Below are 26,906 nucleotides of genomic sequence, written 5' to 3' on the forward strand. Positions count from 1 at the left end.
GCCACGACCAAGTCTAACGACGGCGAGGCTCTCTCCTCCTCGCGCTCCCCTGGATCTCTACCTCGCCTCCACCGCCGGCGAGAGGAGGCCGGCCCGGCGGGTGGCGCCGTAGCGGCATCGATGAGGGGGTCCCACTCGCAGGCCCAGGCGGTGGGCCGCCAGCGGAGGCGGTGCGGGTGGCTGCTGCCGCTCCTCGTCGGCGCGGCCTTCCTCGGCGAGATCGCGTTCCTCGGCCGCCTAGACATGGCGAAGAACGCCGCCGCGGTCGAGAGCTGGACCACCTCCTTCTACGCTCGCTCCTCCTCCGGGGGCGTGGGCGGGGGCGGGGGCGAGGGGAAGGGTGCGGTCGTGGTCGCGGACGCACCCCCGGCACGAGGTGAGGTGGAGGTCGACGACGACGACTTCCGGCTGTGCGAGGAGCGGCTTGAGAGGGAGGACGGCGTGTCGCACAGCCGCGACTTCGACAAGGATCCCGTTCTCGTTGGCGGTGCCACTAAGGTTTTGTATCCGTTCTCCCGATCCGCCCCCTCGTGCTCTTACATTTGAGTATGGAGAGCTACCTTTGCACTGCGGAACTCAACAGATCTTCTGCTCTGCTTAGTTGCATAACATTAATGATGTTGCTAGCAAAATCTACATAATTCTAGCACATGGATTGCTGCATGTAAGGCCTGGAGGATTATGCATCTGACCTTAGGTCAGTCTCAGTGGGGGGTTCATGGGGGTTTCAATCTCATTAAATGATATGCTGCATAGGTAAAAATATTGATGTGACATTTAATTTATGATGAGAGATGAATTGAGTTTTATGGGGATGAAACTTGTTATACACAGTTACCTAGACTATGAAACTATAATTTATTTCATATCCACACATTTAATCAACTCCTATTGGTCATTTTGTTTAAGTGATATGTTAGCCTATAAAACTGTGAAGTGAAATTTTGCATTGAGAGCACATGTTTCATTCATCCATCCAAATATGTTTTGATGACATGGCACTATTGGAAACAACGCAATAAAACCATACACTGAGAATGGCCTTATACTTGCCATCTTCGAATGGTAATTTTGTCATTTAGATGGTTGATTGCAAATTTACGCAACATAAACTACAATGCATATGTGAGGTTATGGACTATTGACTTGGTCATGATATCTTGACATTATTTTCACTGCAATGATCATTAAATTGGAATAAAAAATGCTGGTAATTAGAATGACATTGTTTAGCAAACTTTCATTTCCATAATTTCCGTGGGAATGAAGGGATGTGGTAGTGAATGTTTGGAATCAGTTTTTTTCCTTCCAAATAGTGGTTCACAATGCCCATGGTATCATGTTGGTTTGACCATGTATACAGGAAGGTGGGGGCAGTTCCAGTGTGTTACTCAACAGACACTTTCTAAATGATTTGGCCCTTAAGCTTTATGCTCAACTGCATGCCTTCATCGAAGCATATGTCGTGCTATACACTTGCATTGGTGCATTTTTTATGTGGTGCTTTCATGTAGTGATGATTGTCTGTACCATTGGTGTCATCACTTGTCATTCGTTTAGTGCTTTTTATTCTCCATGGATCATGCTTATGCATTCTTTCCCCTCTCAGGATTGGAATAAATGTTCTGTAGGATGTGAATTTGGGTTTTCAGCTACTAAGACACCTGATGCTACTTTTGGAATCGCCCCAGATCCTAGTGTAGAGAGTATCCTCAGATCGATGGAATCATCTCAGTATTATTCAGAGAACAGCATTGCCGTGGCTCGAGGGTGGGTAAGAACCATGTTTAATTCTGGTCGGTGATTTCTGGGCGTATTTAAAATGGCATTTTAATCTTATCTGTGTTCCTCATAAATTTGAGCTAGTGCTGATAAATTAGAAACCCAGAGCTGTTCAATGTAATGTAAGACATTTTCATACTGGCTCTGGGCTCTAGCATCCCTATTCTAGTATCCATGTTGAGAAGTACAAAAGTTTAATAGCCGCATAATTGTAGCTTATTTCTTTTGTTTATAGTATCTACGAAAGTAATGAGCATTATCTGGCTTCCAAATTTGCTTCTTGCTTTTCAAACATTCTCACTTAAAATAAAATAGTAAAATAGTACTACCCCCATTTCGCAATGTAGAACTTTCTAGCATAGTCATATGGATGCTAATGAATCTAAGCATAGCCTAAACGTCTTACAATATAAAACAGAGAGAGCAATACATGCGTTATATTGACTATGCTATTTTTCTCGTGAACTTACTACGATAATATATAACCTGCTACTAAACTATTCATTTTTAAGCCTTGTGATTTGTTATTTTTGAGAAGGATAGTTCTAACGGTCTGAGAAATCCTGATGCTTTCCCTCACAGGAGAGGTTACAAAATTGTGATGACAACAAGCCTTTCCTCTGATGTACCTGTTGGTTACTTTTCATGGGCTGAATATGATATAATGGCACCTGTGCCCCCAAAGACTGAAGAAGCGCTAGCTGCAGCATTTATTTCAAACTGTGGTGCACGCAATTTTCGTTTGCAAGCCCTTGAAATGCTCGAAAGCTTAGATGTTAAAATTGATTCTTACGGTAGCTGTCACCGTAATCATGATGGCAAAGGTACACTTTCTGTTCTATATTTCGAACGACATTCTGTTGTTAAATACTGTAGCTTCTATATCAGGGGTGGCCACACCATAAGTCCAATATTTTTCTTGGGGGGAAATTTATAGATAGGTATATAACTTACTATGTTAGGCCTCTAAGAAATAGGATAATGACATCATTTGTCGCTTCCAAAGCATGCCAATCAGAAGCTTAAGTTGTAATTTACTTTTGTTGGTTTGTAATGTGCTTACAATTATTGAGATTTTTAAAATATGAACGAGAGTATTTCTACTAGATTATGTTACTATCGCAATTTAGTCCATATTTTTCTCAATTTTTGTCTTTTGTATGAAGCAATTATTCATAACTGTGAATACCTAGCCATAAATTCCTGCCCACTGTTCTATATAATGGATATGTTGTGTTGTGCTTCCAAGAGTTTGAGTGGCCAGCCAGGCAGCCAGAGCAAAGTGTTCCATGTGGCAGGGTCTTAGTTGTTGTGATCTATCAAAATATTAAACACCAAGCATAACTAATGCTACTGCCAATTCTTGCAATTATGTTGATATGCTAATTCTCAGGTCCATCTCCCTTATGTTCAATTGAGATAATTGCTAACTGAGTATATATAAATCACATAATGAATTTCCTTTTTTTCCCTGTTGATTTATTAAGCCTTTAAGGACAACAGCTTTAACAATTTAGAATCTACTTTTGTATTGAGCGCACCGATATTTATATGATCACAATAATTTCAACATCAATATTTGCACATAATCTCTGTTTATTGTAATAACAAATGTTGGAAAACACTCCTAGAAGTTGGTTATAGGGTAGCATCAGCATCACCAATCACATTTTGTTGTACATAGGTTCTAGCTTAATGACTATGGTCCTCATTATACCTTTAGAATGACAAGAGTATTTGATTATTATTTTTGGAACAACAAATATTAGTAGTTTCAACCTCTAAAAACCAAAGACCCATCGTTATGTTCAGCTTTGTTAATTAAGTTATTCTCCCTTGGTCCTTCTGGTTTCAAATATAATTTGTTTTGGACGCACTCTTTAGGGTAACATTTTTTTTCCTATTCTTATATTGGATTGTGTTGTTAAAATTAACAGAAAGAATTTTATTTTGGAAGTATCAGTTTCTTCCTGGGATCAATTTAGATATTTCTTTTAAATAGATGTTCAAACCTGATAAATGCTTTGCGGAACTTATTCTAGAGTAGAAACCTTTTGCCTACATGAATGATACTTTTACAATTGGAATGGCTTGTATTTCTGTTGTTATATTGCATATGTTTTGATGAATGAAATGTAATTCAGACTTTATTTTTTGCCTGGTGCAGTTGATAAAGTGGAAACTTTGAAACGCTACAAATTTAGCTTGGCCTTTGAGAATTCTAATGAGGAAGATTATGTTACAGAAAAGTTTTTTCAATCGCTGGTAACAGGTAATTGGATAAGCTACTGACCTAAACTCGAACTCACACCCACCCACCTACATAATTTGCATTGGTAAATTCTCATCCAACATTGCATCCAGAGTTAGTATAAGCTCTATGCCCATGTTTTACTCATATCTCTAAGAAGACATGGAAAACCACACTATCCTGAGACTCTCATCAATATAAATGTAATATGAAAGGACTATCATGAAGCAAAAAGACAAATAGTGTGAAACAGATTGATTAGGATCTTCCAAATCATACACCAAAATACCAAATTGTCATATTGCGATGCCTACTGATTAACATTTTTATTATCTTCTCACATTGAGTTTTGTTTAGTTTCAATTCCAGCACTTGATTCAATTTGAAATCTATGAAGTTTAAATTTGTAACTGGAACGGAAGTGATTGAAAATTTCATCTGTGCTGTGCTACAGGAGCTATTCCTGTTGTCATAGGTGCTCCAAATATTCAAGAGTTTTCTCCTGGAGAAGGTGCAATATTACACATTAAGGAGCTTGATGATGTTCCTTCCATTGCAAAGACAATGAAACATATTGCATCAAATGAGGAAGCGTTTAATCAATCTTTGAGGTAAATGCTCCTGCTTTCCCATTGAATTCATGCCTGAAATTGATTTGTTTCTCATTCTCTAGTTGTATTGTTGGAACATCACATGCACACCAACTATATTTTTGGAACACCATACAATTTCTACAAATTTAAGTATTATCATGGTGTATGTATTTTCTAGATTTAATTCATGTTAAAAAACAATCAGCATTTCAGCAATGGAAATCTATGGATTCATGCCTATCAATTTCTGGCACAATTCTTTTAAGGAACAGGCTGTAATGTTGTGTTACATTATTAACTTGCTATGATGATACTTTCACCCACTCATTTTTCTTTTACTGGGATCTTCCAACAATTATATTATCTAATACATAACTTGCCGAGGAACAAATTTACTCTAAAATTAAAGAATTCTCTGGAAATCCATTTTCCCTATCTCAAAAAGCTCTGTTGCGGCTATGCAGTGACATTAAAGCTTATGCTACCAATCATGTGACTCTGGCACTCTGCAAAAGCATGAAACTATCCTCAGAAGCTGCTTGGATTTACACTGGCAGACTTTACCTTGCTATTGCTGTTGTATATATATTATTCTTATTTCTATTCGGAATGAAGAAATTAGCAAGTTATATAGTATCAATTATGTACACACTGCCATGATACCCTACTGCCTACTGGGAGTAGATTTTGTTTTTTCTCCTTTTTGTTTCACTCACATATCTTGTAAAAATTATCTAGCAGGATCATTATTTTGGGAATAATTACCTCAACTGATGCAGTTTAGGCTAGATTAAGTTTGGGTCCTCATTCTTTGTTTTGCATCTGTAGATGGAAGTATGATGGCCCATCCGATTCTTTCAAGGCCCTTATTGACATGGCAGCAGTTCATTCATCCTGTCGCCTTTGCATACATGTTGCAACGAAAATTCATGAAAAAGAGGAAAAGACTCCAAAATTTATGAATCGCCCATGTAGTTGTTCAAGCAAAAGAGGAAAGGTATACCACTTATTTGTCAGAGAAAGAGGGCGGTTCAAGACAGAGAGCATTTTTCTGAGGTATGAGAATGCTCTTGTGCTTATATGTGTTAGATTGATATTTGTTGCTAGCATGATAAAGAACAGAATAATGTTTTTTTTTAAATGTCGCAAGGGCAAATCTTCTTTCTCTACTATGTAATCTTAGCTCCCATGCCCTTAATTCTCTTGCAGATTGGGATAAGGTTTTCTCAGATGGTGCATTTGTGCCTGACAACTGTTATGCTCTTATGTTAGGGTCTTATGTAGTTTGATAAAACTAGGTAAATACCATCACAAAGATTTGCTAATGATAAAAATACCATTGCATGTGAGAATGATCAAATCGCATATGTGTATGTATTTTCGAACCGTGTTCGTTATGATGGCACAAATCAATATGGTACTGCTCCCTCCAGTCATTACTTTTTGACGTTAGGACAAGGTTCATTCAAACTTATTGTTATCATCAAATTTGTATTAGAGTAAATTTATAAAATCCAGTAACTTTATGATATTATGATGGTACTTTTCAAGGTAAATCCACACATATTAATTTATTTTCTTTTTAAACTAAGAATTGACTATTGAGAAACGATTGATGAACAATTGATTGTTGAAGTTTCAAAAGTTTGATTAAATTTTGTCTTGACGTCAATATTTATCTGAGTGCTAATTTTGTTGGCTTGTGAATTGTAGAGATCCTGGTCATTATTTTTTAATATAAAATACCTTCTAGTTTTGTTACATATAAAGTTGATATCTTTACCACAACTCATTATTCCTGCAATTTACTGGCTTGTTTTCCTACTATACTCTTAAACACATACCCTTCCTACCCAATGCAGATCGGACCAATTAACTATGGGCGCTTTGGAGTCCGCAGTGCTTGCTAAATTTAGATCCGTCAATCATGTTCCTGTGTGGAAGGATGAAAGACCACCGAGTATTAGAGGTGGTGACGAGTTGAAGGTATACAAAATTTATCCAATCGGTCTTACACAACGGCAGGCATTATACCAGTTCAGGTTTAGAGATGACGCGGATCTTGAGAAATATATTAAAGATCATCCGTGTGGAAAGCTTGAAGTAATTTTTGTATAATTATGCTTTAGGCATTTTCCCCTTGCACCCTTCGCTAGTTCAGAATGCCATCGTGTGGTGTTTTCTGCTGTATGGTAAGCTAGAGTGTCTTATGGAGCAATCAATTCATGATTATACAGATCTATCTCCTGAAAAATGGCCTTGTAAGGAATTGAGATACGCCGACTGTAAATTTTCATCAACAGGTCAGATGTTCTCCTTTTCTTTTATTTTTCTTTGGGTTACGGTCAAGAAGGATTTGACTTGGGACAGTTAACGATATTCTTGTAATCATGTAATGATATTTGTTGGGATTTTCATCAATGTAGGTTCACACATTTTGTGAAGAGTCCATATCACACCTCTCTGATATTCATTCGCAGTGCCTGACATCAATGTTACGAACTAGCCACACAGCTCTCCCTCTAACCCTTTTGATCTGGAGATGATACCTCAGTCCTAACTAAGCTTTACCTTTTGCCAGCCACCCTGCATCATTGCACCTACTACTGACTGCTAGCCCTGTGCCGTTAACTACTGTACTTTGGTCGGTCTGGTGCGCTGCTGCGGTGCTGCCAGACACAATCGTAAAGCGAAAAATGGAGATCGCCTGGCATCTGCCATGCGAAGGGACACCGCCAGCTTACACAGGTGAGCGAAAAATGGATTAAGGCTTATTTGGGAGAGCTTCTGTTAACTTTAGCTTCTCTTAGAATCTTTATTTCTCTCAAACAATTTAAATTCTTACCTAAATTTTAAGAATATATAATTGCATAATCTAAAAAATAAACTAAAACCCAGAAGCCAGAAAAACGAGCTTTTCTAAATTCAGAAAAACTGGCATCTTAAGCCCTTGCAAACAGGACTGTAGTGTAGTTGTAGTTATTGATGCCTTATAGCTGGCCCTGGAGCCCAGCACTCTCTCACCCGGTCTCTCACAGTCACAACAGGTCACAGCGAAAGGAGGAGCATTCTCCACGTGTCGACTTCCGGAGTGTTGCCCTACCAGATCTCCTAGATTGGTGATGAAGAATGATGATGATTGATGGCCGGGAAAAAAGATATTTCCCGGCAGAGGAGTCGGCCATGGCCCAGGTCCTCTCTCGATCGATCGATCGGCATGATTGATTGATTCCATCTCATGGATCATGACGGTTCATGATGCACGAGGGGAAAAGAAATATGCCTCAGCAGCAGCCAGTTTCGGTGCACGCAGCAAGGAGAAAAGAAAGTTGATGCAGTGCTGGAGTGCACATTGTGTGCTGTTTGGCGCTCGATCAGACTGATCAGTCTGTGCTTGGCTATGCTCTGGATTATACTTCAAAGATATGTCGAATTTTATAGTTTGATGTATAAGAATAACATAATAAAAAAACACATCCGCACTTTGCAAAGAAGAAAGCTATAAGAATAACATAATAAAAAAACACATCCGCACTTTGCAAAGAAGAAAACTATTTTTAAGTTTTAGGGCTTAATTTTAGAATTAATTAGAGGTTTTTTAATCTATTTATAGGTTAGCTGCAAAAGATTGCGTCATTGATCCATATCTAGTTACAACGAACAGTTTTAGGGTTAAAGAGCTTTAGGGTCTACATATAACTTATATAATTCTGCCGTACATTTGGTTTTGAAGAGGGGGTGCACCCACAAGTAAGAATTCTAGGAAGTCGATGACTGAGTGGCGGTAGATTCGTCACTTACTATCACACTTTATTTCTAAAGAAGTATCACTTGTCTTTTTTGTTTTGTGTATATTTATAAACCAAAATTTAAATTTTTAACCTTTAAATTAAAGTTGATTTTAGAATGTTTATCGTAGTTTATTATTCAGCATTATTTTTTAAATCACGAAGACACATATATAAAGTTTTTGTTTACAAATTATTTTTTATTTACAAATACGTCCCTTATTTGTTGAAAAAGCCAAATGATCCCATGTGTAGTATTGCATCATGTGCGCGTAGATATAGTTGTGAGCAATTGATGATATAATTGATTTTGCATATGGTTTTCCATATTAAGATAATATATCCTATTTTTTGACTTTGGAACTTTTGTTAAGTACTCATTTGAGATTCTGCCATGGTAATGCACGTGCAAGTGCTATATATTTTGTATGAAATTCTTTTAGATAATGGAAATTAGTTAGCATGATGGCCCATGCAATCTCTGGCTTGTATAATTAGATATACATCCATTAATTAAGTATCGGTAATGGAAAATAAAGAGACTTAAGATGATGAAATAAATCATGTGTATTCGTTTTATCAATGAATGGGAGGAACGGATTATCGTGTATGCTTCCGAGCTTACAAATAGTACGGTTTCAAAGAAATTTTTTTATATAAATCCTATAATACTAAGTCTACTTTTGAACTTGCGAAAGGATCTGTAGTCTAGTGGTTACAAAGTCCTTAGTAGCACTTGAGGTCCTGGGTTTGACTCTGGGTTTGACTCCTGGTTGGAGCGAATTTTTCAGGATTCTAACGGCTTGCGATAGGGGTAGGGAGGGTGTGCGTGCGTTGTGAGCGTCTGTGTTGTACTATGTTATAAAAAAGTAAAGGATGTAAAAGATATGATCCGAATTATAATCTACAACATATTTAGATTATATTAATAGCTAGTTTTCTAATATAACTTTTACTTTTTTTTTTCTTTAGGACTAATAGAGTTCTATAATAAGACTTGTAATAGGACTTTTATATTTTCTCTTACATATATCTCTTATAAATTATAAAAAAAAGGTGTGACGGTCTGTTGTAATCTCCTACATGGTAATTATTACCTATAGTTGTTATTACCGGTCTCACACCAGTATTTTTTCAAAGGGTTTTTACGTTAAATCCGTGTCTTCGCAGCGTCTCCGATCCGGACTATTTCCCTAACAAAGGCGATCACTCATGGTCACTGCGTGACATGCGCATGGCGCCGCGTGAGCTTGTCCGGCGTGTGCTTCTTCCGTGCTTGCCTAGTCAGAGCAAGTACTGCCCCTCCATTAGCTGGACTCCAACCACACGCAACACACACACAGGCAACCTTGTCTGAACCCTACAAAGACTGGATGCCAACTCACTCGACAGCAGTGACCGAACTAATAAGAACAGCGGTTGGTGTGACCTGACAAATGTTTTTCCCATCAGAAACATCAGTTCAGATCAGATCAGCTCACAGCTATAGCGCCGCACGATCCGACACGCGGCGCTCCACCGCTGGGAGAAGATTTGCATGCATCACGCATAGCTAGGGTTTCTTAGCTTCTTCTTGTTCTTGTTCCTGCAGGCCTTATACTGTCAACGTTGGAATCATGCATCTCCAGCTGAAGAGCATGTCTGTTGCAGTGTTCATTGTGGGGGATGTATATACTACTCAGTCCCGGAAAAAACAGTTTCCTGAGTTTTATCATTAGAGCGTTTGATCATCCGTCTTATTTGAAGAATTTATTAAAAAATTGAAAAAAATAGTCACATGCAAAATACTATTCATATTTTATCATGTAATAACAATATAAATATTAATCATAAAAAAATTTCAAATAAGACGAAGAGTCAAAAATTCAATCAAAAACGCAGAAATTGGTTTATTTTGTGACGGAGGGTGTATAATTCATGCTTGTCTGGCAGCCATATACACGTGTACGTGTTAGCTTGTACGGCCAAACACATGGAGAATTTGACACGTATAAGGCTATTATGTGCATGCAGAAATGGAGGATGCTTTGTTTTGTCCATGGCAAGCATGAGCAAGATATCAGATATCCATCAAAGGTGATCGATCGATGTAGCAGGTCATCAGTGCCATTTGATTTTGTAGACCCATTAGCTAGCAACGCTGTAAGCTTGTAACCACACACGCCCTGATAGAAAAACTCAAGAAACAGGAAAAAGAAAAGGGGAGGGAGATCGAATAAAGATCAAGCAAAAGCTATGGTCTGTACAGTGATCTACAGTCTGACAAGAGTAGGATGATTGCGCAGCTGCTTTCAATTATTTTCTCCAAAAAACCTAAAAAAGAGTGCTCCTTTTGTACTGAGACATGACAAAGACCATCCACTCGAAAATGCGGTTTGATCCTTTCTAGTACAGATGCTGGATCCTGTGCAGCCTGGAGCATGGCAAAAACACTTGCCATCTAGACAGTAACGTGCTTAGAGCAAGTACAATAACAGGTTATAAGTTATTTATAAATATATTTTAAAAAAATAAAAGAGGACAGAGAAGAGAGTGAACTTTAGATTTGTAGCCAGTTACAGCAGTATAGATTCCAAGATACAATGTGTATATAACAGGTGAGACATGATAGTATATGTTTTATAGGTAGCTATTGTATGCATTGACTATTAAATTGATTATAGATGAATTGGAGGCAGATGTTGTACTGCCCGCGGAAACTTTTGCTTTCTTTGTTTTTCCCTTTTATGCTAAACACAACGTTTCCATAACCATTAGTTTGCACGTTCCAGTACTCCAGTGTCATGGGACAGCACCCCAATGATAGTGGCGAGAATGAACAAGATTAAGCTGGGCAATAAAGGCAAATTAATTTGCCAATTACATAGATGATTAGACATTAGTCAATAATAATAAGAGTTGGGAGATGTAAATATTTTTTATTGTAAAAAAAACAGATCAAAATGGTGAAGTGCTTTGAAACCTGCAGGAGCAGGGTGCTACAATTTTAACATTTTAGTTTTTTTTTGAAAACTTATTTTACAAATAGACCCCTAAAAAACTTATTGTACGAATAGAACTTTTTACCGTGTCAACGTTATTGACGTCGTCGTTGTATACTTGTATAGGACGGCGCTAATGATATCGGCACCATTCTCTATCCACATGAGCATAACATAATGACTTAGAGGATGAATAACGACGGTGCCAATAATATTGGCATAGTAAAAAGATCAATTCACGCATTAAGTTTTTTTAAGTCAATTTATAAAATAAGTTTTTTAAAAGAACCAAAATGTCAATTCGGTGCAACATTCCACTGTAACATCACAAATCTGGCCAACATTTCCCTTAAGGGTCGGGCCCTGATCTTCTACTGACAACAGCATCCCTTCGTTTCAAGGATTTCGAGTTCAGAACTGTCCAGGAAAACTGCTATAAGTACTTATGTACATGCGACTGTACTAATCAATCAATATCATGCTTCTTCCCCCAATTTTAAAATACAGTTATTTCTAACAATCAAATTTTGTTCTAAAACTAATAATATGCCCATGTATTATAGTTGGTCTATATAACTGATAATGGACTGATAAAAAAAATAGTCCATACAACTTATAATGGACTATAACTAATGATGGGCGGTACAGAGGTAGAAACGGTTTTCTTAAAAAACCATTTAATTTTTTTTAGTCTTTCATACTTTTAGAAACGATGATAGGGTTGAGGGCGGCCGAAGCCGCTTTTAAGCAGTAGAGAAATACAGCTATTTTGCTACCTATCATTTTATCACAACCAATCATAATTATTTATCATTTAATTTCTTTATCTACTTTATCTTCTCAAACAACTACAATGTTTTTTATTTAACTTTATATACTTTCTTAATATATATATATACTAATCTAGGAATGTGTATATTTCGAAACAGAGTAAGCTTATTGTTTCGTAATCAACTTTCATAATTAAAAAAAGTTATTGCTTTGACCAGTGGCAACTGGCGATCAGAGTCCTGCAGAGCCCAGATATTGGTGGCTGATCCATATGGTTGGTTCACTAGGTAGCGGCAGGCACTGCCAAACGGTTGGTGTAGTGGTCACAGAAGTGGCATGAAGTTGTGGTGACAAGTATATGGATAATGCGAAACTTTTGTTTTTGGCCTAGAGAAGTAGAGATCATGCATGCATGGTTATTTAATTAAGATACGAGATCAGCCTGATATTGTTACAGATTTCTCGATTTCTTTCGGAAAGCAAAAGAGAAGAGGCTATGTGATAACCAAATTAACAGTTTACCCAGATGAAAGTAAACGAGAAATTTGCAACCATAGCATTATATAAATTGAGATTATTTTTGTAACCGTACCATTATAATTTTAAAAAGCTCTCCGATGATCTATAAATGAATTGTACAGACTTTATCGTATAGAATCAATGACATTATAATTATATAGACTTTACAAAGTTTTAAAAAATCAAACGATATATTTGTAAAAAATAATTTGTGAATAAATTTTATATGTGTACTCTTGGCGATCTAAAAGCCAAGTCTAAAAATAAACTTTTATGAGAAAAATCTTAAAATCAACTTTAAATTAAAGGTTAAAAAAATAAACCGATGTGGTCGATCGATGACGCATGGCCTCGCTGGCACTAGTGTTACAGTCAGAGAACTCAGGAGTGACATCACAACTGCCATGCTCATGACACCTGCGACTTGATCGAGTTGCAAAGGGCAATTCATCCATGGATCGGAGTACTTAATTACTTATATAAGATTACTTGATCGAGTTGCAAAGGGCAATTCATCCATGGATCGGAGTACTTAATTACTTATATAAGATTGACATCTAGCTGTATTAACCCAATGCAAGCCAGCGATCACCGAATGAACCTGGCCTCGCTAGCAGCTAAACAAATCGATAAAACTACTTACTCCTAGCGCTACCACTAGGCACACGAAGAACTAGGTTTAGCTAGCACCATCATCATTCATTATCGTCGAACGATATCCATGCATGGACCACCATTATCCAACCCAACCCAACCCAACACACAAAAACCAAAAGCGAGAGATTTTGTTGCTACATGATCGACCATCCGATCCGATCCCCTCCCATGGCCTTCGCTTTATCCGAGGATTACACCGGACCGATCGATCCGATCCACCACCCACACGGCGACGAAAAAAAAGAGAAACCTGCCGAGACAGCTGCAGTTAGCCATGCACGCCACCGCCATCGACCAGCGCGTGTCAAGCACTAGCTGCTGTGACGACGCCGACGCCGCCGCTGGCGTCCATGGCCATCTCCTCCTCTGGCTCTTGCTTCCACAACTTGGCGTTGAGCCCGCGCCTCGGCACCGGGAACGGGCTGTACTCCACCTCGTCGCTCCCCCCGACGATCTCCCACCTGCACGCACGCACGAGACGACGCCGGCCGCCGCGCCGGTGATCAGCTGCAATGTCGCCGCACGCAAAAAAGCCCGTGGAATGAATGAAATACTCGATCGGTGGTTTCGCCGCACGTACCTGTAGGCGGTGGCGAGGCGGTGGACGAGGACGAGCATCTCCAGCTTGGCCAGCTCGTTGCCGGGGCACGCGTGCACGCCGCTCCCGAACGGCAGGAACGTGCTGGGACGACGCGGCGCCACCTGCACGCAGCCACGCGTCGTGTCAGCATGCACCACCAAATTAAGTCCAGAGCCAATTAACACTCGATTGATTGTATCTTAGTGAGCCCTAAGCCTTGTGTTTCTAGCTAGACATGCATGCAGCTAGCAGATCACTTAATTAGGTTGCCAGCTGCTACCTGCTAGTAGCTAGCTTGCTGCCGGTGTAATAAGATAGCAGTATCTTTTAGTCCGGCAAAATTCAGAGATGTCGTCGTTAAGTACGCCAAGTGCAGGCCTGGCCGTGTAACTGATGTTAAATTAGTGTGTGTTTAATGAGTCCTGCTCAAAAGAGTCAACAATGACTGTGAAGATCGGGTAGCGCCAGTAAGTGATTGCTGCGTTTGACTTTGGTGTCTCGCTAAGTGACCACAGTATGGAGTTTTTCTGTGGGTGAGGATTTGCAACAGTGCTGTGCCACTACTCTTCTTGATGGGATGTCCTGAATCTTGTGTGTTAATTACTTAATGCTGTTAATAGTTTACTTTAATCTAATGCAACCCATACCAAACAGTGTAATTTAACTAGGTGTCAGTGAGAAGTGTACTTAGGACTAGGACCCATTACCTTGAATCTAGAAGGATCAAATTTCTGTGGATCTTGGAAGTAGTCCGGGTTGTGATGGATGTTCCTGAACAGAGGCATCACCTTCCATCCCTTAGGAATCAGGAAACCTACAAAAACCACAGAACAGACACAAGGTCGTTCAGTCTCACTCCAATTAAATTCAGTGACGAAACAAACGTGATTTTAACTTGTCGAAAGATACTTTGCAAATTAAATACCGAGTAGTACGAGTACTACTATACATAATGCTCATAATAATTATGCCGCTTCTATTATACGACATAGCTAATGTTCTTCCCAGAACCACCTCCAATACTGCTTTCTCCATCTCATTCATTTCTGCAGTTACGCTGCCACTCGAAATGGAGTGAAAAATCAGTCGCTGGCTACCGGTGCCGGCCGGGAACAGGAGCAGCAGAGGATGCATCTGGACCGCCCTTTGGGCGGCTAATGATTCAGATATTAATCACAACGAGAGGACATGGTTGTGTTGCCGTTTTTTCTTTTCTGAAATGGGGTGCTCTGGTGTTCATACAACACTGGAGGAGACGACTGACTAGTTAAAGTTGGTTGTGCCTAAACAAAAAAAAAAGCCTCCCTCTTTATTGCCATGAGTCTTGTATGAATCAAGCCAGCATGATTGTGCTGAGGTGGATATGACTCATCATGTAGTTTATTTTGCTCTTAAAATTTTGTTTACTTGTATTTTTAGTGGGTTTTGAAATTTGCTTACAGTATATCTTAATTCGCTACAGATTACAAATTTCTTTGTTGAGTGTTAACTCTACGTGATTATTGACCCCATCTTTTTACCGAAGTTTATTTAAATTTTTAACTTTAAATTTAGAGTTAATTTTAGAATTTTTCACCAAAGTTTATTTTCTAGTCTTAACTTTTATATCGCTAAGAATACGTTTATAAACGTTTTATTCATAATATTTTCTATTTGTAAATATGCCGTGAGAAAGCCAAACAATCATCCCCTAATGTATGAGAGGTCTCTTTCTTCAAAGGTGCAGTTGGTTATTGCAATTACATACTAGAGACGATCACAGGTTAAATTACCATACCGAATAACCGAATGGGATTACCTAAAATTTGCTAAGTGGATAACTGGGAAAGTTGCAAAAGATTAACCCTTGAAAAATGGTGTACACCTATGGTAGCTAGTCCCAGGGGAAACTTTGATAAATTAAACAGAGGAAATATCTACAATATTGTGCATGCATAAAAAAATATCCAACACATAAAGTAGGAAATTTTAACCCATATGTGGTAGAAGTAAAAGAAATTGTCTGGCACAACAAATCAATAATGCATGATACCCAAAAGATATGATAGGTTTACCTAATTACCATGGAGCTTTTATTGTTAGGAATAAACAATCTTAATTTTTTCCACTAGATATGATTGAAAATGTATACGCTTCTCAGTTTATTTGACATTGATCTTATAAATGCAAGGTCGACTTATCATCCATGACATGTTTATATAAACCTGGGATATTATTCATTTTTAAGTTCATTTATGATCCATATGATCCAGCTGTTGGTACAACTGGCTAACGTACTGGAAAAAAAAAATGCAAGGTAGCTAGCTTTTGTTCACTCCAGTACACTGTATACTGACTGTCTGACTCCCAATCCATGCTGAACACGTGCTCACCTTTGTACTCCACGTCGGCGACGGCCTCTCTGAAGGTGAAGGAGATTATGCTCGCCATCCTCAAGCTCTCCAGTATAACCTTAATCGAATAAAACCAGATCACAAATATGAGCACAAAAGGAGATTATCCATGTCATCTTTTCATTTCTAATTATGTTTATAAGCTATAATTTGAATTTTTAATATTAAATTTAAAGTTAATTTTTAGGTTTTTTAATCAAAGTTTATTTTTCAGTATTATATATAAAATTTTATTCATAAATTAATTTTTATTTATAAATATATCATAAAAAGCCAAACAATGCCAAACAATCGGCCCTGTATATATATACGCTGTCCCTGTACACTAATACTAAATATAGAGGCCGGGTTTTAATCCATCGTCTATTCCAAAGCAAAGTGCTAAACTCCAAACTAAAGCCGTTCTTTTTCTGCGACGTGTACGTGGTGCAGCAGGTGCGTATGAATTAGAAAGCAAGTAGAGCAACGAGACGCATGCATGCCCACCTGATGCGTTAGTGTCATGCTCCTCGTCTGCGTCCACGTCAGCGGCCGCTTCCCTCCCTCGTTGGCCACGTAGATCGCCATTTGCTCCGCCTGCGTGGGATCGACACGAACACAACACGTACCGCGGCAGTACGTTTAGTGCAAAACCATCGGTCGATCTGGATCGCGAATTAGGTTGTTGAAGCTCGGCGTTGTTACGTACCTTGACGGCTTCGAGAAGCTTCGGCGAGTCGTGGAGGTACTTGAGGATCCAGGTGAGGACGCTGGCGGTGGTGTCCTGCGCGGCGAACAGCACGCCGACGACGTTGTCGGCGATCTGGTCGTCGGTGAGCGCCGCCGCGCCTGCGTCGTCGCGGGACCGCATGAGGCCGCCGAGGAGGTCGTCGCCGCCGCCGCCGCCAAGCGCCCGCCGGTCCGACACGATCTCGCTCAGGATCGCGCGCAGCCGCTTCCTCGCCTGCATGCACACGCGCGCCGTCTGCATGTCAATGCCGGATTCGGCAGAGAGGAAAATCTGTTTGGTGCGTGCGTGCGTGCGTACCTGGATCGCCTTGTGGTAGAGTGTCCCGGGGAAGCGGTTGGGGAAGCAGTTGTAGCCTCTCTCCACGGCGGAGTAGTTGGTCCTCAGCTCCTCCCTGTGCCGGCGGCAGAGCCGGCCGCCGAAGATGGTGACGATGCCGACGTCGAACGAGAGCTGCAAACGGGGGCACGACGACGACCGGCCGGTCACGCATTACGTACTACGCCCCACACATAACAACAAACAGCATGCCGCACGTAACGACGACGACGCGTGCGCTGCGCGAGCGCGGGACAACCCCAACACGTCGCTTAGCAGTTAGCGCACCACTCGTGGTGTGTGTGCGTGTGTGTCATGTGTGACGCCTACTGGGGGCAACTCACCTTCTTCATGGCGTGGAAGGTGCTGGCGACGTGGGCGTCGGCCCAGGCGGCAAGCGTGGAGGCGACGGCGGCGTCGACGTCCGGCACGAGGGCGCGGAGCGAGTCCGGGCCGAGCGCGCCCTGGACGAGGCGGCGGAGGCGGAGGTGGTACTCGCCCTGGTGGAAGAAGAGCGCCCACGGCCCGATCATCCGCTCCTTGCTCGGCGGGTACGTCGGCTTGAACAGCCGCGCCTGCGACACCAGCACGAACCTCGCCGCCTCCGGGCTCGCCAGCATCACGCACGGGCACCCCAGCAGATGCGTCTTGAAAATCTCTCCGTACCTGCCGCCATCAACACACAAATCCACTTATAAAAAAAAGCACCTCACCCCACCCCATCAACGACGACGACCAGATTTAGATTAACACATTCGCCGCCGCTAAATTTCCAATTACCTCTTCTGCTTGGAGGCAAAGAAGACGTTGGGATCCTGGGAGTAGAGCTGGAGCGTCTCCCCGACGTACGGCCAGCCCATGGATCCCGGAGGCAGCCTGAGCTTCTTCCCGCCCTGCAGCCGCCTCTGCTCAACGCCTCTACTCCCCTGCACGCGCGTGCAGAGCAGCAAGAACGCCGGAACGAGCAAGCACGCCGCAGCTGCCAAACAGACCAAGAACAGCAAGAAAGCCATGTGTCCACTTGTCCAAAAACTCTCCAAAAGCTAAGCTAGCTAGCTCAAGCGATTCTCTTTAAATCGCCACGGCTGGCCAAGCTACATATATATAATCCTATAATAATAATCGCTGCCCTCTCTCTGTACTTATCTTTCGTATCTGAGTGTGATTTGTGCCTGTGGCGCAGTGTTTGTTACGAGAGAGGGACACGAGGGGATCGCGCAATCTCTGGGAGGATTCTTCCGAATGGTGGTGCTATTGGAAGACACCTGTGTGGTATTTATAGGGGAGGGGGAGAGGGTGTTGGAATAAAAAAAACAGAGCTCATGGACGGCATGATGCTCATTACAAAATGTGAAATCTTTGGGGATGGGGAGAAGAAAAAGGAAGAAACATGAAAGGGATCAGAGAGATTAGAAGATACCTTAGCCATGTGCAGCTCACCAGAGCCTGCACGAATTCCATGGGATTTGGCCCATGGTTAGGGCATTGATTTGGGGATTGATTCCACCGAGGCCGAGAAATGAGATCTCTCTTATAATTTGGCATCTCGTTTGTATCAAAATAGAAGAAACTAGCATTTATTAAATACTATATCGATGAATTTGATATAAATTTGGTAGTACTATCGTCTCAAAATAGGAAAAAACTAATGTGTATAAAATATTATATTGATGAATTTGGATAGAAATTCGGTAGTATTATCGTCTTAAAATAGGAAAAAAACTAATATTTATTAGGGTACATACAAATGTGCTTATTAGCTGACTCTCTCAATCGCCACATAAGCAAATTTGGTGACGTGAATCGTCACATAAGCAAATTTGGTGACGTGAAGAAAAGAGGGGAAGGAGAGAGAAAGACTGTTATCATGTATAACAATGGTTTAGAGTCGACTCTTAGCATTTATTAAAGGAAATTTTCTTGCATAAGGGTGGATAAAAAGGAAACTAACGTAATAAAAAATATTTTATTGTATTAATAAAGAGACTATATCTGACTCTATATTTATACGTATCATTATGATATAAATTCGTGTTGCTGACGTGGATCATATAAAAGTCGATAATAGGCTTTACCTTTAAGCATGCCCTTAAATACTATATTGATGAACCAAGAGGTCAGCCGTCAGCTTTGAACAATAGTTTCAGCAGTCTGTACATTATAAAATCAAAGGAAAGCTGTTGCTCCAAGGAATTGAATGTTTTCAATATTCCTTACCGTTAATGTAACAGCCTGTCCATTTTATGAAGGTGGAATTTTCAGGGATACTGGATATGTCTTGATTATTTTTTTTCTTCATTCTTTCTACTAAATGCCTTGTGATCTTGTACTTCATTGATTATTTTGCTATTTTTTGATGGTCCAGCTGATTGGATCTATAACAGTATAGGGAAAAAGGGAACAAATGGAGCCACGACACATGGGATGATTTTTCTGGTGATATATAGATTCTAGGCTGCACCATTGGCAAAAGCAAATTTATCCCCCAAGATTTTGTAATACGAGTGTTTCATGTTGTGCATTTTTTATATATAAGATTAAGTGAATTTTGGTACGGAGGTTCCAATAATTAAATGAACACATCTCCCTATAACCAATTAAGCTAATATTGGAGTAACCATTCTTGTTTAACAATTGTTGGACATGCTTTGAAATGACATTAGTGGATTAAAATTTTGTGTGTAAGCTAACTTTTTGGATTTTCTCCAAAAAGTCCTAAAACAATTAGTTTCTAATAGAACATTGTCCCTAACAGCATTTTAAACAACTGCTTTGTTTGATGTCACGCTTTATATATTATCCCTTTTAACTACAATGAGTTCTCAATATTTGGTTGTAGCTTCTACCAAAACAAACACTAATTATCTACATAATAAGCACTACTCAATATGCTTTAAAATTGCATTCTTCAAATGAATATGTTAACTGGTGGTAACATATTTACGCCTAATACTTTTGCTAACACATGCAATATTCTAAAAGAATGAACATTATAGTCCCACTTGTCGTGTACGAAGAGAGAATTAATGGACTATTTTAGGCAATTCTCTACAACACGGATATTCTCCAATGTTTTATCAATGGGCCTACTTAAAACTTGTGATAGTGTCTCATATCTAACACCAAAACCCCCCTCCTAGTGTTTGATACACATAACTACATAAATTGACAAAATAAATATTTGCTTACTTTTGTGCCATCATATTATCTTACCAGTGGCCTCCAGGAATTAGCAATCTATGGTATAGAGGCATGTATGATGAAAAATATAATATATGCACAAGCTTTAACTTTCTAATTTGTCACCACAATAGTAGTGCCAAAAATTAAATATCAAAAATACGACAACACAATGATTTGCCTGTTTCTGTAACATAATATGATCGTACCAAATTGCTCTACATATATCAGAATTGAAGGAATGGTGGCACATATGACAAATGCAATAAAGTTACAAACTTTAACTTTCTAATTTGTCGGTGCAATACCAATAAACCAACAACAAACTTCGAGCAAAGGGAAAAACAAACATTTGCTTGCTTGTGTGACATCACAAAATCATACTAACGGTTTACGTATACCAGAATCTAAGGTACGGTGGCATGGATGAGACAAATGCGACAACTGGACAAACTTAAACTTTCTAATTTGTTATCACAACAGTGTTGCCAGCGTTGTATACAAGGGGCCATGATTTGCTAAGACCGTACTCTATCTGGCCATGGCGGTGGTCTCCATTAGTCTCCATGACTACCGACATTGATTTGGGTGGCCTCTATGACCATGTTGGTGGTTCCTATGGCCATGTTGGCAGTGCCTTTGTCATGGTCTTCACTTATGGCCATGGTGGCAGTACCTAGTGTTTGATCCCCATGCCTATATAAATTGACAAAATATATATTTGCCTACTTTCATGCCATCATATTATCTTACCAGTGGCTTACATATATTATAAATCTAAGGTATAGGGGCGTGTATGGTGACAAATGCAACAAATATATACGCTTTAACTTTCTAATTTTTCACTACAATAGTAGTGCATATAATTAAATATCAAGAATACGACAAAACAATTATTTGATTGCTTGTGTGACATAATATGGTCGTACCAATTGCTCTATGTATATCAGAATTGAAGGAATGGTGGCACATATGACAGATGCAACAACGTTACAAACTTTAACTTTCTAATTATTGTCGCAATAGCAATAAACAAAAAACAAACATCGAGCAAAGGAAAAAACAAATATTTGCATGCTTGTGTGACATCAGACAATAATAATGGACAAACTTAAACTTTTTAATTTGTTGTCGCAACAGTGTTGTCAGTGTGGTACACACAGTGTCATGATTCGCTCAAAACGCCCTCTTCGTGTCCATGGCGGTGATCTCTATGGTCACTAGTAGTGGTTTCCAGTGGTATTTATAACCATGGTGATAATCTTTATTGATTTCTGTGGTCATGGCGATGGTCTCCATGGCCACCGACATTGATTTGGGTAGCCTCTATGATCATGGTGGTCGTCCCTACGGCCATGGTGGATAGTATCTGGGTAAGTCTTCATGACAATAGTATTCACTTATGTCTGTTTCAATGGCGATGATCTCTAGTGGTATTTATGGCCATGGCAATGGTCTCCGTGACAATGGTCTCCGTGACAATGGTCTAGTGGTCTTCATGCCTAGGTGGTGGTCTCTATGACAAAAGTGGTGGTTTGTGCTGTAATCTCTATGGGTCTCCCAATCAAGACATGTGCATATAATGTAGCATGCACTTGAGCATCCTACTCTTCCACATTAAATATGCATGGGTATCACAAGTCATTCCATGCTAATTGTGCATGCTTGGCACAAGTATACCCACGTTAAATGCAAGTGATCAAGCATGTGTAGCATCCTAAGCTAGGCATCATTACCTAATCATATTCAATCTGGAGGAAAAGCAAATGTCTCATCTGACCTGGCCACATTATGCAAGTAGAGTAGATACAATAGTGCAATAATGATACATGTAACGATAGGTGTTATTGTTCATCACTACATGAGTTGCGATTATATAATGGATAGAAAGCTTCCTAGAGGGGGGTTGGCCAGTCTAACCTACACCAGCAAAAGGGGTTAAAAGTTCACCTATACAGTCATAAGCTCATACTAGTGTAACTGAGAGCACACCTAAACACTTCGTAGGCTAAGAGGGGTAGGGATGTTATACTCTAGAATGATCCAACTTGGCTAAATTCCGGTGTGAGTTCATAGTTGATTTGAATGATCTCAGTGCTAAACCCCCTTGTCAAACACCATATACTCAATGGAACTCTTCGCAAACTTCCAAACATCAACGAGTAGTACACCAAAATTAAAACATGAAAGAAAGGCACTCCACATTTCTCCTATAATATTTGTCTAGAAGAACCAATTTCCCAGCACAACAATTGTTGCCTCTAGTTTAATAAAGCCAACCAACAGTTTTTCATATAGTGGAACAGTTTATTAGACTAAGCCAAAATTATTTGGTCATGTGGGTATATGCATCAACTATAAAATCATTTGGTCATGTGGATATATGCATCAACTATATCATTTTCTATGGCTTAAGGGGTTGTTTATATCTTGTGAAGCATCATAACTACTACAAGTTCATGCATAACCGGCATATGCATAACCTCTAATCCACAAACCCACTACAACTATATATTAATTTGTAAATTAATTCAAAAGGAAATAAACCACATAAATAATACCTGATGTATAAGATGATAAAAACATTAATTAATCTAAAATACTACAATGTTATTCTAAAGTATGAAACTACATGCAGTTTAATTATTTAAGTAAAGAAATGGTAATACTTTTAATAAGTTGTATTTATTAAACTAAGAATGCATACAAAATAATATCGTGGATTTTTATATGATCAAAATTTTATTATATCTTACTTTTGGTCTCGAGATCTCTATCTTCAGATAGATATTCGACTACGGTATTTAAGGGCATAGGGTTGGACTGATGCCAAGCTATACATGAGATTATAACAATGAGGAGGAGATTAGGATTTTTACATAGGTTTGCCTTCTCCTCCCCCCCCCCCGATGAACGGATAATAGCCCTACTCCTATTGGCCAAAGTTGGTGTTCACATTATATCAATCTCACAGCAGTACAACATACGAGGAGGAAACCTTATTCTAGTCCTCTCAACTATATCAGCATGTAGTACATGCATGAATGTTAGTAGCTAGGCATTTCGAGCCTCTCCAATGTCAACTGGATTGGATTTTCTTGCCTAGCTTCTAATTTTCCCGTATGATATATTGGGTTCCAATTGCCCATGAGGATTTATTGGCATGTCAAGGCTTGTTTCCTCTTCTCCCCCTCCCAAAGGACTTTGTATTTGATTCCTTATCTAGGACACCTTCATTGTCCACTCATGACTCTATCCACACATATAAGTTTTTTTTATATAGGATTTGGTACATGTGTGTGCATATCCCATGTTCGTAACATCGACAATCTCATGAGGCTTCAACATAGTCGATGACGTCCACATTAGCTCCTAAGTTGGTGACAAAATTTTCTAACGTAAGAACACAAAAGAGGTAACAAATAAAGGCTAAATGAAATACTGTAAATAAACAATAAAATAATAAGGAAATAAAATTGAATTTAAAATTAAATTAGAATTTTGAAATAAAGGAAAATATTAAAAAACAAATAGGTTTTGTTTAAATTGGATTTAAAATGAGAGAGAAAAGCTTGTGTAAAGATATGAATTTGAATTAAGTCAAACAAAAATAAAAATTTTATTGTGAGGTAGTAGGACCCACTTGACAAACAAAAGTTCTGGTACATAACACCAATCTTAGAATCTAAGATAGAAATTAACGATGAGGTTGAGCTTCCAAATTAAATAGAAGGGATTATAGTACATCGTCATCTTTTAGTAAAAAAGTTTACTACCATATAGCTCAATGTGATGCCTTCTTAGTGTCAGTTTGCCAAAACCAGGTACTAATTAAAAGTGCATCTAACCCCCTAAATAGGTTTTGACTAATTGATGACAAATAAATAAGGAACTAATCCATTTTATTAGTGTTAAGTAGACATTAGATCCCTTGAAGTTTCAAAGTGGGTAAAGATAACCCTCAAAGCAAAAGAGTTGAAGTGGAAGCAATTTGGACAGAGTTTAGAAGATAAAAAATCAAGTTGCCCTAAAATTACAAGCAGTAGGATAGTTCAGGCCAAAGCCGGACAATTCGGACTAAATTGTGACAAAATAGTCTAAGGATGCAGGCAACCTTGGCCTAAGCGGAAGTATGGGTTATTCCTAACAATGATATGTGTGATAAACTTTAGTCGGATAGTCGAGATTTAAGCTAAACTATCCGACTAAGCCTTTGTTCGAGTGTTACCGAACAATTTTCAACGAATGACCTAAGTGGACTAGACATATATAGTTAGTGACCATTGAGCAAGACTATTTGGACCGAGGTCGGACAGTTCAACCCTTTAAAAATTAGGCCAGACAGACTTTTACAATGGCTCTAAACAACCAGTTGAAGAGATAAGCAATAAATGGACGGTGCCATGGAGATGTTTAAAAGTTTTTGAACCCCCATTCATCCTAAGAAGGTAAGCAAGTGCTCAAGAGTCAATAAGAGCAAATGGAATATCTTTTGAGCTAGCTTTTAGCCTTTAGTGTTCTTGTGTTGCATCTTTGAAGGCTAAACCGTTTCCCACCTCTCTCTTTATCTTTTTATTCTAAAGCTTGTGTGTTGTTAGTGAGTGGGGTTGAGAGTGTGTGGAAGAGAAGAATTGTAATCTCAGAGCAACCAAATGGTGTGGTCGTCCGGGAACCCTTGTGAAGGATTTTGCCTCTAGAAAGAAAGAGATCAAGATAGTGGAATACGGGTTTTGCCTTAGTGGTTACTCAGTAGTGCAACCTGGACTGATTGAGGGAAGTTATGTTATGTCCAAGCCTTAGTCTAGGTGATCGGTTGGTGTATGGACTTGCTCCTATTGGTTGTTTGGAGACCTAGGCTTCACCAGAGGTAGCCACTTGGAGAGTAAAGTGGTTGAAAGAGACCGCCCTCAAGAGAAAATTTTCAACGAAGATTTAGGAACGATCGGTTACAAACCGATACCTTCCCTTTCTCTTTATCTTGCATTTACCCCTTTCTCTATTGAGCTTATAGTGTTGTGTGCTTGCTATCTATCTTCTTATCTTGCCCTTGTTGAAAGTATGCTTGAATAGTCTCCCTGTTAAGCCAAACAATCCGAGTCCTTGTTTACTCTGTTGTGACCGAACAATCTAATAGATAGTTAGGGCAACTCCAATGTTGTTGCCAAGGAGGTGCATAGAGGAAAGAGAAACTAAAAGAAGAGATGCTATACATTGGAGCATAGATGCTAAGTTAGAAATTCTAAGCACTTGTTGCTTGTTTGGGCAACTAGTGCTAAGGTTAAAAAATAATTTTAGTTCGAGCATTTGGTTGCCTCATTGGCTTAGGTTGAAAAAAGTTGAGTGAGATACTATTTTTCTTAGTATGAGTTATATAGGTCTAAATATTGGAGCATATTTAGTTAAGTTATAACCTTATAATGTGTCAAGACTTGTACGTTTCTAAGAAAATATATATTGGTGGTGCCCTTATCGGACTATCTGACTCATCCATAGATTGTTCAGAACGTTACTGGACGGATCATCCAATATTTAATTTTGCTACAAGTGAGCTTTTACTAATGGGGATTTCACTCCATCCACACCGGCATGTGCTTTGGGTTGATAAAAACTGATGATGATGATATACATTAGTGCGGTTAGTAGTTGAAATCGACACTAATGAGCATGTGAATAATCAGTGTTGGTTCTAACCACCAACCGGCACTGATCTCCTTGACCAAATCAAGGTAGATTTTGGATATGAATATTTTTTTTTCATACAAACTCGTGTCAAAGACAAACTTTCATGAAATTGTAGATCTCAACGAAACCTATAATTTTCTAGTTGATAATTTTGTTCCTTTATTCATTTAAGTGCCTGAACACGTGATTCAAATCTCAGGAGCAGAGGGTCAAAATGAAAAAAATTCCTAAACTCTAACAAGATTGATCCATATGTGAGTCGAAGGCATGTGAGAGAGGTTTCATGTTCGAATATTGCAACCGCATGGTGTACATTTTACATGAAAAAAACTTAACAGTTGGTAGGGGAGTATAGATACCTCGTGTAGGGATTGGAGCGATATATATGAAAACATATTTTTAGTTTTTTTCGGAGCCTAAATTTCAGATTTGGTCTGATAGTGCGGTTTATGCTAAAATATGACACTAACGAGGGGTATCGAGGAGTGTAAGGTAGTGCAGGTAGGCCGCGTTTGTTCTACGAGTTAAGAAAACCAAATTCCTTCGATTTTCACGTGCACGTTTCTGAACTACTAAACGGTATGTATTTTGTAAAAATTTTCTATATGAAAGTTGGTTTTTAAAAATCATACTAATCTATTTTTAATTTTTTGTAGTTGATAATAATTAATCATATGTTAAACT

General features: G+C 39.2%; 2 protein-coding genes across 2 annotated transcripts; one reads left to right on the top strand and one right to left on the bottom strand.

Annotated features, from left to right (window-relative positions):
- LOC102709390 (glycoprotein 3-alpha-L-fucosyltransferase A-like) lies at positions 1-6,816 on the top strand. The gene is made up of 7 exons (XM_006659429.3): positions 1-498; positions 1,610-1,770; positions 2,365-2,606; positions 3,950-4,054; positions 4,488-4,644; positions 5,455-5,682; positions 6,489-6,816. Exons 1-7 carry the CDS (start codon positions 121-123, stop codon positions 6,742-6,744), a joined length of 1,527 nt encoding a protein of 508 aa, XP_006659492.1. The 5' UTR covers positions 1-120; the 3' UTR covers positions 6,745-6,816.
- Positions 6,817-13,359: 6,543 nt separating this feature from the next.
- On the bottom strand, positions 13,360-18,612 carry LOC102720625 (abscisic acid 8'-hydroxylase 2). Its single transcript, XM_040526801.1, has 9 exons — positions 18,141-18,612; positions 17,705-18,026; positions 17,343-17,495; positions 17,004-17,258; positions 16,802-16,891; positions 16,295-16,373; positions 14,630-14,736; positions 13,923-14,044; positions 13,360-13,803 (listed from the first exon to the last, which is right to left on the bottom strand). The coding sequence occupies exons 1-9, from the start codon at positions 18,371-18,373 to the stop codon at positions 13,647-13,649; spliced, it is 1,518 nt and encodes a 505-aa protein (XP_040382735.1). The 5' UTR covers positions 18,374-18,612; the 3' UTR covers positions 13,360-13,646.
- Between the last annotated feature and the right edge of the window lie 8,294 nt (positions 18,613-26,906).

The sequence above is a fragment of the Oryza brachyantha genome, chromosome 8, assembly GCF_000231095.2.
Source record: "Oryza brachyantha chromosome 8, ObraRS2, whole genome shotgun sequence".
In the NCBI taxonomy this organism is placed as follows: Eukaryota; Viridiplantae; Streptophyta; class Magnoliopsida; order Poales; family Poaceae; genus Oryza; species Oryza brachyantha.